This window comes from Amblyomma mixtum, chromosome 3 (genome assembly GCF_055824585.1).
Source record: "Amblyomma mixtum isolate Tamu chromosome 3, ASM5582458v1, whole genome shotgun sequence".
Classification (NCBI taxonomy): domain Eukaryota; kingdom Metazoa; phylum Arthropoda; class Arachnida; order Ixodida; family Ixodidae; genus Amblyomma; species Amblyomma mixtum.
The window spans coordinates 251,355,538-251,370,208 of NC_143014.1; the positions used below are offsets into that span (position 1 = coordinate 251,355,538).

General features: G+C 50.3%; 1 protein-coding gene across 1 annotated transcript in view; it reads left to right on the top strand.

The window, feature by feature from the left end:
- Nucleotides 1-5,384: 5,384 nt before the first annotated feature.
- Nucleotides 5,385-14,671, top strand: part of LOC149354333 (cytochrome P450 4V2-like) — a 67,680-nt gene continuing 58,393 nt past the window's right edge. Inside the window, exon 1 of the mRNA XM_089575962.1 lies at nt 5,385-5,412. Coding sequence (XP_089432088.1) covers nt 5,385-5,412 — 28 coding nt within the window. The remainder of the gene's footprint in view (nt 5,413-14,671) is intronic.

Sequence of the window (14,671 nt, forward strand, 5' to 3'; positions counted from 1 at the left end):
TTTCACAATAAAATTTTTATTAACGATTGTTAGTTTTAATTTATTAGACATCAGTAGCGATGATGACAGTAGGCGCAGCGCCATCTCGTATTGATCGGAATCGAGTGGATACGTGTAGCAGCTGTCCACCTCGATCGCGCTTGAAACTTCAACCACGTTCGAGACCGATCGCGATCCGAAGTGCCCGTGTGACAGGGGTATAAGGTTTGCTAGCCAGCAGAGAGAGTGGTGATCACTGACCACTCTAAACGGCCGACCATACAAATACGGCCGAAATTTTGTCACCGCCCACACAATTGCAAGGCACTCCTTTTCGGTAGTAGAGTAATTCACTTCGGCACGAGAGAGGGTGCGACTGGCGTAAGCAATGACCCGCTCAGCACCATCTTGCCACTGAACGAGAACTGCTCCGAGGCCAACGTTACTGGCGTCGGTATGCAATGCTATATCCGCCTCCTCGTCGAAGTGGCCAAGTATGGGCGTTGTTTGAAGGCGTCTGCGAAGCTCCTCGAAAGCCCTTTGCTGCTCGTCGGCCCAGACGAAAGGTTGGTCGTCCTTTGTTAGACGAGTCAGTAGTTCGGCTACCGGGAGAAGTCATGGACAAAGCGTCTGTAATATGCACAGAGGCCCAAAAACCGTCGAACAGAACTTTTGTCAGTAGGAGTCGGGAAAGCAGCTACGGCAGCCGTCTTCTCTGGATCAGGGCTAATACCCTCAGCGCTGACGACATGGCCCAGAAACTTCAGCTGTTGGAATGCAAAGGGGCATTTTTCCGGTTTTAGTGAGAGGCCGGCCGCGCGGATGGCATTTAGGACGGCCGTCAAGCGCTTGAGATGCTCGTCGTAAGTCGCAGAGAAAATGACGACGTCGTCAAGGTAGACGAGGCACGTCTGCCATTTGAGGCCGGCTAGGACAGTGTCCATCATTCTTTGGAAGGTCGCGGGGGCGGAGCACAAACCAAAGAGAAGCACCTTAAATTCGTAGAGGCCGTCAGGAGTAATGAACGCCGTCTTTTCATGATCACGTTCACCGACTTCGATCTGCAAATAGCCACAGCGTAGATCGAGCGATGAAAAGTATCGGGCATGGCGGAGTCGGTCGAACGAGTCGTCGATTCGAGGCAGTGGGTAGGCGTCTTTTTTGTAATTTTGTTGAGCCTCCTGTAGTCGACGCAGAATCTGAGTGTTCCATACTTTTTAGCGACCAGCACAACAGGCGAGGCCCATGGGCTTGTGGACGGTTGGATCACATCATCGCGAAGCATTTCATCAACTTGCGCCCGAATAGCCTCGCGTTCCTTAGTCGACACTCGGTAGTGGTGTTGGCGGATAGGGCGTTCGGTGGTGTAAACTATAACGCGATGCTTTGCTACTGACGTCTGTCTCACCTTGGACGTGACGGCAAAGCAGTCATACTAAGAGTCAAGAATTGCTTGAAGGCGGCGTTTCCGGTCAAAACGCAAAGCAGGATTCACGTCAGTTCGAACTGTATGGCCAGTGCTCTCGGGAGGGTTCTTGTTGAGCAACGATAGGGCGCAGTGGGCTGAGGGCTCGCCGACTTCATCAAAGTAAGCGATGGCTGCCCCTTGCGGTAAATGGCGGTATTCGGCGCTGAAGTTCGTTAAAAGCAGTTCAGTACTCAAGGAAAAGACCCCACGAGCGACGCTGACTTGTAGGCTCAACAATAAATTCACATTCATTTCCGCGAGGCCTTGAAGGGCGGGAGGGTTGTCGCAGTGCACTGTAACAAACAAGCTGGTGCGTGGAAATAGTGTGACATGATCATCGCATACCCGGAAAACGGGCCTGCCTGCTGTGTAGTCGTCGGAAACTGCGCGCTGGGTCGAAAAAGTCACTATGAGGTCACGGAGGTCGATGATTGCGCCGTTTTCTCGAAGAAAATCAAGACCGAGGATCAGGTCCTTGGAGCACTCCGCCAGCACAGCAAAGCAACAAGAGAAAGTTACGTGGCGAATCTCGACTCGGAAGGAGCACACTCCTAGCGGCGTCAGCACATGCCCTCCGGCTGTCCTTATCGGCGCGCCGTGCCAAGGAGTCAGGACGTTGCGTACGATTGTAGCAAGGCCACGACTCATAACGCAAAAATCAGCACGGTGTCTACAAGGGCAGTCGTATGGTGATTGTCAACGATGATCGGTATCTCAGCGGAAAGAAGCTCACCGTCGACGAAGTGCGCCGTATCACGGATCGTCGGACTGACGGGTCGTTCAGTGCGTCGAATTGCGGCGTCGAAGGTAAGCTTCTGTGATCGTCGGAAGGTCGTCGGACTCGTTGGTCGTTCGGTGCGTCGATTGGGGGCGTCGGAGGAAAACTGCGGCGATCGTCGGAAAGTGGTCGGACTGCTGGTCGGTGCGGGGGGTCGGAGGTCAGAATGTTTGATCGAATCGGCGAATGGAGGATGTTGGTCGTAGTGCTCATCGACGGCGGCTCTACCTCCGAGAGTCGCCGTCCTCAGTTTTCCCGGCGCGGACTTCGGGACTGCCTGAAGGAAGTACGCCGGTTGGGGGAAAACTGTCGCGGCGATGGCGACTTGAACTGGCGTCGCGGTGGGGACGCAGGTGGGACGTTGGCGCTGAGGTACTGGTCGATGTCCCGAGGTCGTTCACCATAGCGCGGTCGAGGGGCATCCGGTGAGAATCCGCGCAAGCCCATCTGACGGTATGGACAGTGGCGCAGTACGTGTCCGGCTTCGCCGCAGTGGAAGCACAGAGGTAGATTGTTCGGCGTACGCCACACGTGTGCTTTGCGAACGGGCGGTCGAGTGTCGGGCGCATCAGCCGGAGCTGGATGTCGAGGTGCAGGACGGACGAGAGGAGCGGGCCTGTAGGGTGCCGGCGGTGCTGGCGCAGGGGTACGCAACGCGTCGCTGTAGGACATGACGTGCGGCGCAGGCGGCTTGGGGGATGGCATTGATGGCACTGCTTGCCGGAGCTCTTCACGTATAACATCCGAGATGCCTCCAACACGCGGGTGTTGCTCGAGAAAGGGCAGCTTTTGCAGTTCTTCACGTACGATGCTTCGGACAAGCTCGCGAAGGGCGCCACTCTCGTTGCCGTTCATCGGCAAGCGGAAGTCCACAGCAGTGATGTTCTCAGAACGATCAAATTGTACGAATCGCTGCTGTAGGGCACGCTCCATACTTGTCGCCTCCTTCTTAAAATCAGCCACAGTACATGGAGGGTCACGTACAAGGCCGACGAAGATCTGTTCTTTAACGCCACGCATAAGATGGCGCACCTTCTTTGCCTCCGACATGGACGGATCCACGCGGTTGAAAAGCCGAGTCATTTCTTATACGAATATGGCGACGCTCTCATTGGGCCGCTGCGCTCGGGACTGTAGAGCCTGTTCAGCCATCTCTTTTCTTGCGTCGTTGCCGAATGTGCTGAGCAGCTTTTGCCGGCAATCTTGCCAGGTGGTGATGGTAGTCTCGTGGTTTTCGAAACATATCTGGGCGGCGTCTTCAAGTGTAAAATAAATGTTCCGCAATTTTCGCTCCTCGTCCCACGCATTAAACGCAGCGACCCGGTCGTAGTTGGTCAACCAGTCCTCAACATCCTCAAATTTGTCGCCATGGAACGGCGTGGGCATACGCGGAGCATGGAAGAACAGCGGCTGAGCACTCACTGGAAGGTGAATGGGCTGGCTTGCATCTGTAGTCGTCATGGTTCGCGGTAAGGAAAGAAGGGGACCACACTCGGGGGCTAAGCCTCTTAAGCGGCGGCTGGCCTTGTGCACAGGTGTGTCCACGGTGTGTAGCGGGACTTCGGAGGCACCAAAAGCTCTTCGGACATGGGATTTACCCAGCACCTCCACCAAAATGTCACAGAAGCAGGTAGGCAGGGTTATATTTGCCACAACGTCCAAGCGCGAGCGGAAACGGCCCGGCCGGCCAACCGACTAGGGAGCGAGCTCTCGGGCGAAGAAGAGCGCGTGCCAGCCTTCTCAGCGCGACTCCTAGGCGGCGCCAGTAATGCGTTGCGGCAATATGTTAACCCCTCCACTACACTAATAATTTAAAGGGGTTGTGAAAAAAAAATGAAGCTGCCCGGTTGTAACTTTTATTGCTTCCATAAACATTAGACATGTCGATTCCGAAATATTTCGGCGAAATATTGAGTTTACATTGAATAAAGCACGTTTGAAATCATTGTCGTCTTGCGGTCATAAAATGACCATGCGACGCTGTCGACCGGCATACGCACTACTCGACTACGTCATCTTAAGACTTCCACCTTCCAGGCATTTCACTTTTTCTAGCGGTCCTTGAAGCACGTGCGAACTTGTGCCCCTGAATTTCTCGGCAAAGAAAAAGGGTGGAAGTGAATATTCGTCACGTGTCATGGTGTCACGTCCCGCGGCGCCGTTGATGGTCTGAGGAGCTTCGCGACTTGATGTCCCGTCGCAAGTAATAGGTCAGCGACCGATTTCTCCAAACTGGCCACTGCATGCAACACTTTCCTGGCTCCCCTTCAGAATCAATCGGCTAAACAATGTCGCCCCAATTTTGTGCTCGACTCGTCACTGTGAACTCGCCTTAAAGGTGCACTGGAGAGGAATCTGAACTCGTCTTTTTGCCGCGGGAACTCGATCTACACGTTCCGAGCATTCTTAGAAAGTTCGACTTATTGCCCTGTGTGGCCGATTTCCCTAATTTAAATCGAGTTAACGTTCGGCTCCCGCCATTTTTTTTAATTACCCGCAGGCGGAGGGAGGAGTCGACCAACGCATGGAGTGCCTTTCAGGCAGTCGCGTGGCGGCTTTGCTTTCGCTTTTATTTTGTTTTTAGGCTCCCGTGAATAAAATAGATCTAGTCACATGGACCCTTTGCTTTCGCCGATCACTACGTCTCACTCCGCCGATGGCAGAGCGGCAAGCCGGCACGGGACTGGTTGAAATGTTGGTTGACTCCTCCCATCGTCTGCGGGGAATTAAAAAAAAAAAGGCGGGAGCCGGGACGCTTAAGCGGATTTAGATTAGAGAAATCGGCCGCACAGGGCAATAATTCGAAGTTTCTAAGAAAGCTCGGCACGTGTAGATCGAGTTCCAGCGGTAAAAATACGAGTTCAGGTTCCTCGTCAGTGCTCCTTTAACACCTCATACTCGCAGTGTGATGCCAGAGGAATAGTTTTCAGTTTGACACTTTCTTTGCAGAACCAGATCAAGGAGTACTGCGCGCTCTTCGCCTCAAACTCCATCAAGTCTTTGCGAGGGCAGCAGCGTTGAAATCTCCGACAGGAACTGTGGCCGGTACGGCGAAAAACAAGCACGCACACGTAGCCGACGAGAATGTAGCAGGAGGAAAAAAACGTAACGAAGCAATTTAAATGAACGCTGATAAAACGGGAACAGACCCACGCAGCCATGTCGCGAGATGACAAGACCTACACAGGCATGCCAAAGCCGGCAGCATAGCCGTATAACCGCGGATGGAATGAAAAGACTCAGGTAGAATAAAAAAATAAATTTTATGATAACAAAACCATTTTTCGTTCTAATGAAGTGGATAGGACTAAAAGGTTTTAAAATTAGACTAACTAGTATAGCATTTCAGGTTATGGATCACAAATATATTCTATGAAAATTTCTTTCATATAATGTCTGTCTACTACCTACATTTTCGCGCTTCAGTTCCACTGATGCCGATTGCCGCTAACTGATGTCGCCGGCACATTGTTTTGAACCCCAGTGGAGCCTCGCCTTGGCGACCTATGTTATTTGATCTTGGCAGTGCCGTAGCTGAGCGCGTGACTAGATGGCCTGATCCGGCCGACCAATCGCTATGTGGCGCGTAATACTAACGTGTTCTCCTCGCTGAGGTCGCGCGGCGACGTCATTCCCAATGTGTTTGGCAGCGTGCCGACCTCCGATCTACTCCGGCCCGAGCCAGACCGCGCGCCGGACGCTGTACTGTTAATGTTACTCTATTAGCACTCTAGTTTTTTCTCGAGAAGTTTGAGTGGCGCCCTCTCAAGGTCAGCCTGTGTAAGGTCAGGGCAAGGGCTCAAGCGCAGAATACTCCGGCTTCTTTCGTCTCGCTAAGTAGTTTTTGTTTGCTTCTGTTGTTTGCTACTGGCTGGACACCAATTATGAAAACAGCTGGGTTAGAATCTCAGGTAAGGAAATTTTTATTGAATCATGATCACTGTCGTTTTTGAAGCGCCAGCAACGGAACATGTCGCGGCGAGTGCACAGGTGCTTGTGGAACAGCCTCAGGTGTCGCCATGCTTCGGAGATGATAGTGTCTGCGTGCACTTGTGCCAGTTATTTCCATGTCCCTCTCTGCGTTCCCTTTTTCTCTCCATTGGTTATGTTGTGCATGCGATATATGTTTCTTTCATGCTGATGTGTGATCGCGAAGTAATAAATTGCTATGCTGCAAGCCCTCAGACATAGGTGGGTGTGGCGCTTTGAGACGGCACTGGGCCAAACCCACCTTTGATTGAAAAGTGTAAAAGTGGTCTTCCTTTACGTGCGTTTTAGAGTGTCACCAATAGCATGACTGCTGTTCTACTGCGCGTAAAGTGATGAAGGAAACGCCCATGAACTACACTGTTTCATCCGTTGACGATTGGGATGTGTAGGTGTGTTACCGGATGATCAACTTGTCCTGCTCTCCGTTCAGCTCTGCATGCCGCGACACAGCCGAAGCAGCAGCGCTGTTTTAGAGATACTATTGAATTGTGAATTATATCTCTTTGAGTCGCCCTACCACTGAGCAGCATCAATCGCCATGCGAATAAGGCATGCGAGACAAGTCGTCTCCTCATTGTTCAGTGCTCAACTGAAAAAGCTGTAAACGTCGTTTTCAGACTCTTCGCGCACTTCAAAGAAATCCTCGAAAGAAACACTGAGGCAACCTATAGCCAATGTACGCTACAGTAGTTTTGATGGACTTCAGCCGTTGCCTCGTCGAACCGAGGTGGCATCGCCTCGCATCGCTTGGGCACACAGGATTGTTGATCGATTGGTTAAAACCGGAGAGCAGCTCTCATTACTACTAAAGATGGGTTCCGGCGAGCAGATCGGATCACGGGTAGTACGCAGATACTGGTGTCATGTGACAATGCGTCCGCGAGCCCGTGCGGATGTGAAGCGCTCACACGAACGCAAAGGACCACCCGCCCGTCCTTTTTATGTCATCATGCTTGCGCGGCTCTGAAGGCTCTGATATGATTGTCAACGTGAGTTCCGAGTGAAAGCATTGTCTGGCTGCATTGGATTTGGTTCTCGAAGCGTTGGAGGGCAATAAGAAACTCCTTGCGGCGAATGAACGGTCATGTTGGGTGCAGCCATGCCTTTAATAAGAGGCTGTGGGTGTCTGGCGCACGCTTTGCGAGGAGTTTTTCAAAATAGACCTAGCCGAAGACGAATGCCTGTGGTTGAAACCTCTCAACGAACTCAAAAAACGTGAAGGGCTCTTCGTCGCTGACCGATTTTTTTGTTTGAACCGCTTGCACGCTGGAGCAAGAAAAACAATACAAACTCGAGATTGAAGCACATACGCGAGCCGAACAAAAAAAACTTGAAACGCGTGCATGGACAAAGCACCCAACAGAAGGAGCACAATTACAGACGCTCACCGCAATTCCATGCGGATCAAAAGTGTGCCAAAAAGAAAACTGCACGCGCGGTGCAAAGCCGGCTTCATTTTCGTTAGCTATAGCCAGCGGGCGCATGATCCGCCTGCACACGGGCGGACTTAAATAGGAGCAGGCGTTTTCAAAAGGGTGCGCGGCAGTGCGGCAGCAGACTCGGCGTAAACTGCTCAAGGTCACTATGAGGAGTGACATTTGCGTCACTTGGCACCTGTCCGCGCGAACCATCTGCGATTCAGTTCTTTTGTCTGAACCCAGCTTAAAGGTACATGAAAGCAACGGACGATAGACCGGGCCGCAGTCCGGTCACGTGGGGTTGACCGTGTCTGGCCGGGCCCGCAGTCGCAGCTGCACGGCGTCCCGAAATAGCGTACGGCAGATCGGGCCGGGAATGACACACCTTGACCCTCTGCTCCGCGATATGCTCGCACACTCACCTCGATCATTTTCTGAAAGTTACAATGACAGGATGGGCTCACATTCGGGTTGTAGTTACATGCAATACTGGCTTCATATAAGCCGTTTAATTCATGACTCAACGATGCAGACGATCTGGATCGCGTTTTCTTGCTTGATATCGATGCGTGTGGGGGCCATGAGAGCATCTACATCGGCTAGGGAACACTACCACTCCACTCAGTTATTGTCGTGCAGTTCGTCGCGTCATTGGTGGCACGAACGGTGTGCGTGAAATAGCACGTGCAGAGATTTCTTCGAACATGTCTGCCGATGGCTCAAATGGGATTAGGCATACGCGCGGCCGTTCACCTGCTACGTTCGCGAAATGGCAGCCAAAGGTCCGAGGTCCTCCGCCAGAAAAAAATTCTCAAATATTTCTCGTCCGCTCCTCTCCGCGGACCTGGTGTGCTGTCACGTGACGCCTTCTCCGCGTGGTACAACAGGTCCGAGGTCCGTCGGCTGGGTTCATCCTGATTATTTTAAATATTATACTCACGACCAAACAGCCGGGAAAAATGTCGGTACTTACCTAGCACCTTGAAAACGGGCTACAGAAAATCTACCTCTGTAAATAACTTTCATGTAAATAACACACCTCTGTAAATAACACAGCAGCCGGTACTGACATTTGCTGCTACACTCTTAACCTAATAATCCAGGCTTTCTCCATTTTTTAACTACTTCATGTAGGTGGAAGCGAACACAAGCTTCCGTGTGTGATTTTCACTCAGGTACTGAGCGGCAGGTCCTCACGATTACAAATTATAGCCCGCTACAAGGAACGAGGAATGCAGGCACGCCGGCAGCCGTGTGGACGGAGTCCATGCCCTGACGGCACACTGCAGCGGTCGCAGCGGCACCAATGTTCGCTCTCGGGGCTAAACATTTTTCCTCCATGTGGCTAAAGGATCCAGAGCTTGGCGTTTGCTTTCCAACACCGCTCACACCACTTGAGACTAAAAGTGATCACATGGTTCAAAAACATTCATGCTTGTTGGAGAAGCCAACATCTTTCCATTGTTTAGCGCTCTACTGCGGCTGAAAGTGCATTGGTTCATAGATTCTTCTCGTGCGTTACGGTACTTCATTTTTTGCATATGTTCATTGAAAACACGTTTTGGTATGAGAAACATGCAATTTTATGGCAAGTTCTCTTTAATCGGTAAAAAAAAGGGGGGGGGGGGCAAAAAGGGGGGGGGGGGGGGGGGCAGTATTTTGACTGGAAGAAACAAGCCCAGGAGCAAAAATTATCAGATTCAACCAGTACCTGCTCCAATAACTGCCTCAAGCATGCCTCCTGCACGCAGTAGTTGCGGCTTTCCGTCATAACTTGCATGCTGGGGAAAGCAAGATGGCGTAAATAAGCGCGATACTCTGGCTCTGGCTCCTAGAGAGCCTACTCACAATTTTCAAGACTCAGATAGTGCGCCTAAATCAAGCCAACATGGAAGCTCTACTAAGTACTGCTTCTGGGCTCACCCTGTGTAGAAAGGCGTTTGATTTAAATTTTCACGATAAACTCGCGCTTGTTCATCGATAGTGGTAGCCTCGTGCGAGTCAAACAGTCTTGCCTCTCGACAGCGTTCAGGAATAAAAGAATGATAATAAGGAATCGCTGTCTGGCGATTGAAAGCATCGTTGTGAAAGCTCCAACTTCAATCTTTGTGCACATTTTGAGTGCGCTTTCAAGGGCGGATCTGCTCACTATGACATTTTTAGACGTCGTTTTACTTACAGAGCCCTGGTATCATATGGTACCAAGTGCCGTGTTTTTTTCTCTCCGTACTTTCTGTCGGGTATAATCGTACTGTCAAACTGTAACGTTCGCCTGATGTGCAATCGGAAGGAATGCAGCAGGGACGGTGTTGGAAAAGCGAAAATTGGCATATAAGGGTAGATCCTTGCCCTCTTTGCCGGTTTTGCGTTTTCTGGCAGGTAATTTTCGCGGCTTGAGAGTACATTGGTAACAGCCATGCAGTTGTGACTTGTTGCACCTCCATGGCCGGCATGGCATCTCTGTGCTCGGGTAGCTGCACGTTTGTTGCCCTTGTCTAATGCATCTCATAAGTAATTTGCAGCAGTGTCCAGCTTAGAGCCCTCTAGTGCATTCAGGGCTTCAGGAACGCGACAGATAGGTCCTCGAATTACTGATCAGTGAAGACCTGTTTTCGAGCATATGCTATAATGTCGAAATTTGTAGTTTGGGCTAGTGCTTTTGAAATACAGCGATCGTTTCAATTACTGGTTAAATTAACAAATAAATCCCAGACAGAAACAGCTGAACGAAGGCCCACTGAGAAGTGCTCGCTGCCATTCGCAAAGATTGCTTCCGCCGACTCGGTCGTCTGCGCGACATCCATCGAAAGGTCATGGTTTCCTCAAGTAAGCGAAACAGACTTGTAAGCCTTCGAATAACATCGCAACGGAAAAAAAAAAGGCTGAAAAGACATCAAGCACCATTTGCGGTGAAGATAAAGCAGCTGAATGGTGGTACTTCTTCCTCCCCAGAGGTGGAGCCACCAGTGTGCGAGCCATGGTAGCAGAAGGGCATATTTATGGACGTGTGCTATCCTAATTGGTTCAGATGGCCGTAGTATCAGCAGTCCTGCAGACTACTTGGGATGCGCGTAACTGCTGTCGATGTTGTTCTGGGACCATACGCGCGCTCCAGGTGTTTGCTCGTAAGCACAGGCGCCGCCGATCATGTAAGCGCCCCTTCCAGAGCTTGCTGTTGTGCTTGCAGAGGTCGCTGCGACGACCTATTGTCCCAGCGGCGACCCCATAATTGCCGCCTCATCAGCGCGCCCAGGCTCAACGCGGCTCTGTTAGGCCTAGTAGTCGAGCCACGTCTTCATTTGGCAGCTACTACGTGTGTGTCAAGTCCTTACTTGCCTTCTTAGGACGGACGGGTTGGTTTACCCTACGGCTCTTGTTTTGGGGGCACGGATGTAACAGACACTCGAAATCTTCCTGACCATGATTTAGCGACGGCGCACAGCGACACGTGTAATTCTTCATTGATGATTTAAAAATTGCCTGTGTGAGCAGGCACCAACAGCGTTGTCCGGAGGAGAGTAGCTTCCAAGATGCCTGGTGACAAGTGACCTTTGGCTAAGAGACAAGAGCCAATCTCAGGGAAGTTCCTTAATTCGTTTTTCGCCACAGCTTCGTCCGACTAACCTATCCGCATGCATGCCTGCGTCGCGCAAACTCTTTCGCCTATCCGTCTCCAGCGGTGACGGTGTGGAAGAGATCCAGAAAATCGAGCTTTTGCACTTTCTCAACACCGCTTATCCACTTGGCCCTCAGAACGTGCGCACTACCGGCATGGCTTCGAAAGTCACGCCGGGGAGGAGACGCAACAACCGCTGATTAGTGAGGTACACGTTACCACTTTGCAGCGGGAGATGGCGCCCTGCCTGCTTCGCTCAGTCCTAAGGAGCCTATCCAGTGCAAAGGTTTCGCACAGATGACGTGATCAGCGGAGAACTCCCCAATGGCTGAGCGAATAGAACTTATTTCCGATTTACTGTAGACAGCCGATCAAATAGCGGTGCACACTTCCTGTTCCTTGAGGGCTCAGGCTTGCAGAAAAAATGTTGTGTTGTGTTGTTTTGGGTTTAGTGGCGCATAAGCATCTAAGGCTATCATGCGCCAAGCTCAGAACAAATGAAGGGTATACTTGAGCTCCGCCTTAAAGATATGATGTGGTAACGTTAATTGGTTAATGCTGACATATGCTGGATTGGTGATTCTCCGCTTTACATTCATAGATGCCAGGGAGAACTCATACCACTACTGCTTTTAACGAAAATAAATACGTTTGGAATATACAGCGGGGTATTTATACTGTATTTTAAATATATATTATATTCAGGAACGAGTTGAAAGTATACAGGAAATAGGTTCCGGAAATTTTATGCTCGGTACTCGAAATATATTCTTAAAATTTGTCAGAAATACCACCCCTGAAGCTTCCTTCCAGCACGTTTCAAAAACAAATTCAAATTCTTTATTTCTGCCTTGTAAAGATACAGAAGCGGAGGCGCAGAAAAAGCTGTGAGAGACAGCTTGACTAAGCCGCAGCCCCCTTTCGCTTGGCAGCAGCTTGACAGCAAGGCTTTTAATACAAAAGGCAGTTTTCAAAGCGTGATAACAAGTATACAATAATGAGCAGGTACAAGAGAAAACGAAAGAACATTATACAATATTGACACAATATTCACATTGGGTAGACACAGGTAATGGCAGCACAGAAAAAAAGAAAAAAAGCACAAAACAAAATCCTACATGCTAGCATACAAAGCACGCAAAGACCTGTTTGACGAACTGAAAAGGTCAAAATTATTATATACATACGCTTTTAGCAGCGCAAAATGGGGAGGGGGGGGGGGGATTATAGTGTTTCACGCGTTTTAACGTGAAACACTATTGCGGTTTTACCATCTTGTCAGTGTAAGAAAAGTGTACTTTCGTAAATAAGAAATTAAATATACTTCAATTCTAAAAAAATGGGCAGTCCTAGTAAAAATATTTGTAGCAGCACACTTCTAGCTGCCGCAGAACACTCTAGAGCTTGAAATCGCATTTCGGGGAGTCGGACTTGCGTGTTGGCAATGCATTATAATGGCAGTTTCTTAAATACGCAATTAATTCGACCAAAGTATAAGTAAATTTAAAGATGGTTTGTTTCCTTTCTTCGGATGGGTTCTTTCCTCTCCAAACGTGGTGATTCGGCGGTGATGAAAGAGGCGATGATCAATGATGCAGATGATAAACGAAGAAATATATTTACAAAAATATAAAAAGGCAACCTGTAAGGCAGACAAGTCACCAGAAAATGCAAACTGTAGCTTAAGAGTAGCGATCTCACACAGAGATAAAACTCGAAGACCTCACTTATCGACCGGAGGCTTTCGTTGAGGCCTAGGTACTGTTTAAGTACGGTATTGTTCAAGGGAGCCTCTAAGTAGACTGATGTCCAAAGCTTCTGCACCCCATTTTAAGCGTTCCACAAATAAAGAAGTTAGGGCGGTCATGTTCCGAGGCCCGTCCTAGACTTCGCTCACCAAAAAGTTTTAGCACAAAGTAGCCACAGCCACTGAAGGTTACGCACAACTTTGAACCCCGGGCTTGGCTACAAAGAAAGAGGAACTCATAGAGAAACATTCACGACAGCCTTTTCACGCGGGAGCCCTTGCCATCTTCGGGTGATGCTTTATCTCTTTCCCCCTTATCAAGTGCATTCTCGCGGCTGGCATGTCGCAGCCGCACCTGCGTGCCACTTCTCTTTGGATAACGTGCCCTTTTCGCTAATTGACAGGGCGAGTAATTTCCGGTTTAATCACGGAAGCGTGGGATGTCAACGCATAAAGCAGGAAACAAGCCCCGCGACGCTTCGCTGTTGGCGTGATTGCCTGCATACTAAAGGGCCGCTCACAAAACTCTTCGCAGGCCCGCACGTTTCCGCGGACCCGCTGGCGTGGGAACACCAGACCGGATATAGCGGCGCCGCCTGTCGACTGCTACTTTTTGTACGCGCCACGCGTATTTTCTTAGCGCCTGCAGATGCTCGCGCATAACAATGCTAGGAGTCCTCGGGCATCCTAGCGACGCGCTTAAAACGACAAGGACTTCCGCGCATTTCTACATGTTTGTGTATGGCCCGCTTCCTCTCTCTATACGAGGCAATTGTTGGATAGTCACTGCCATCGACCATCCGACACGCTACGCAGAGACCGCAGCCTTGCCTGATGGCTCGGCGCACGAAGTTGCACCTCCGTTAACAACCCAACGTACCGCGCCATGGTGCCCCTCAGGTGCTCCTCAGTGACCGCGGCCGGACGTTCCTTTCGTCCATTGTTGCCGAAGTTTTGCCAGCTTCTTCTACACTTCAGAAATGATCTCCTAGCTACCACCCTCAGACCAATGGTCTAATTGAACGGTTCCATCGCATCCTGTCAGATATGATTGCTATGTAATCGAACCTGACCACCGGAATTAAGACACAGTCCTTCATATCGTCGCTTCTGCCTGACGGGCATGCAGTGACGGGTTTTTTATATTTAATTTTTTTATTCTTGGGGTTTTTTTCCTTATGTGTGATGTATGGCGAGCGCATGCGGTGGTATACTTCGTTGAAGGGTGTTTCCTGCAAATAAGTCAATTGCAAGTCCAGCGTCGTCCTGTGTCCCTCTCTGTGTCTGCGTCCTTCCGGTGGTTTTTTTCGTTAAAACCATGTACGAACTGGCCCAGCTCTCTACTCTATAAATGCTGCCTACAATTCCGCGTTGCAAAGAACCACTGGTTACTGCCCGCTTTTCTTCGTTTACAGCCGTTTTCCCACTGCCATTCTCGACGCCTCTTTCTTCTCGAAGCCTGTGAACTCCTCACTGTCCGTTCTCGACCGATTCCTCTCCCGAGTGGCCCGATGCCGCCACCTTGTTCGCCTGAACACGGAAGCATGCCAGGAAGATCGTAAGAGTCGCTACGACGCGACACACCGCGTTGTCTCGTTCAACCCTGGAGATGAGGCCTTGCTTTGGACCCCTCCGCGGACGTCTGATCTTTGCGCTAAGTTTCAGCCTGGTTTCA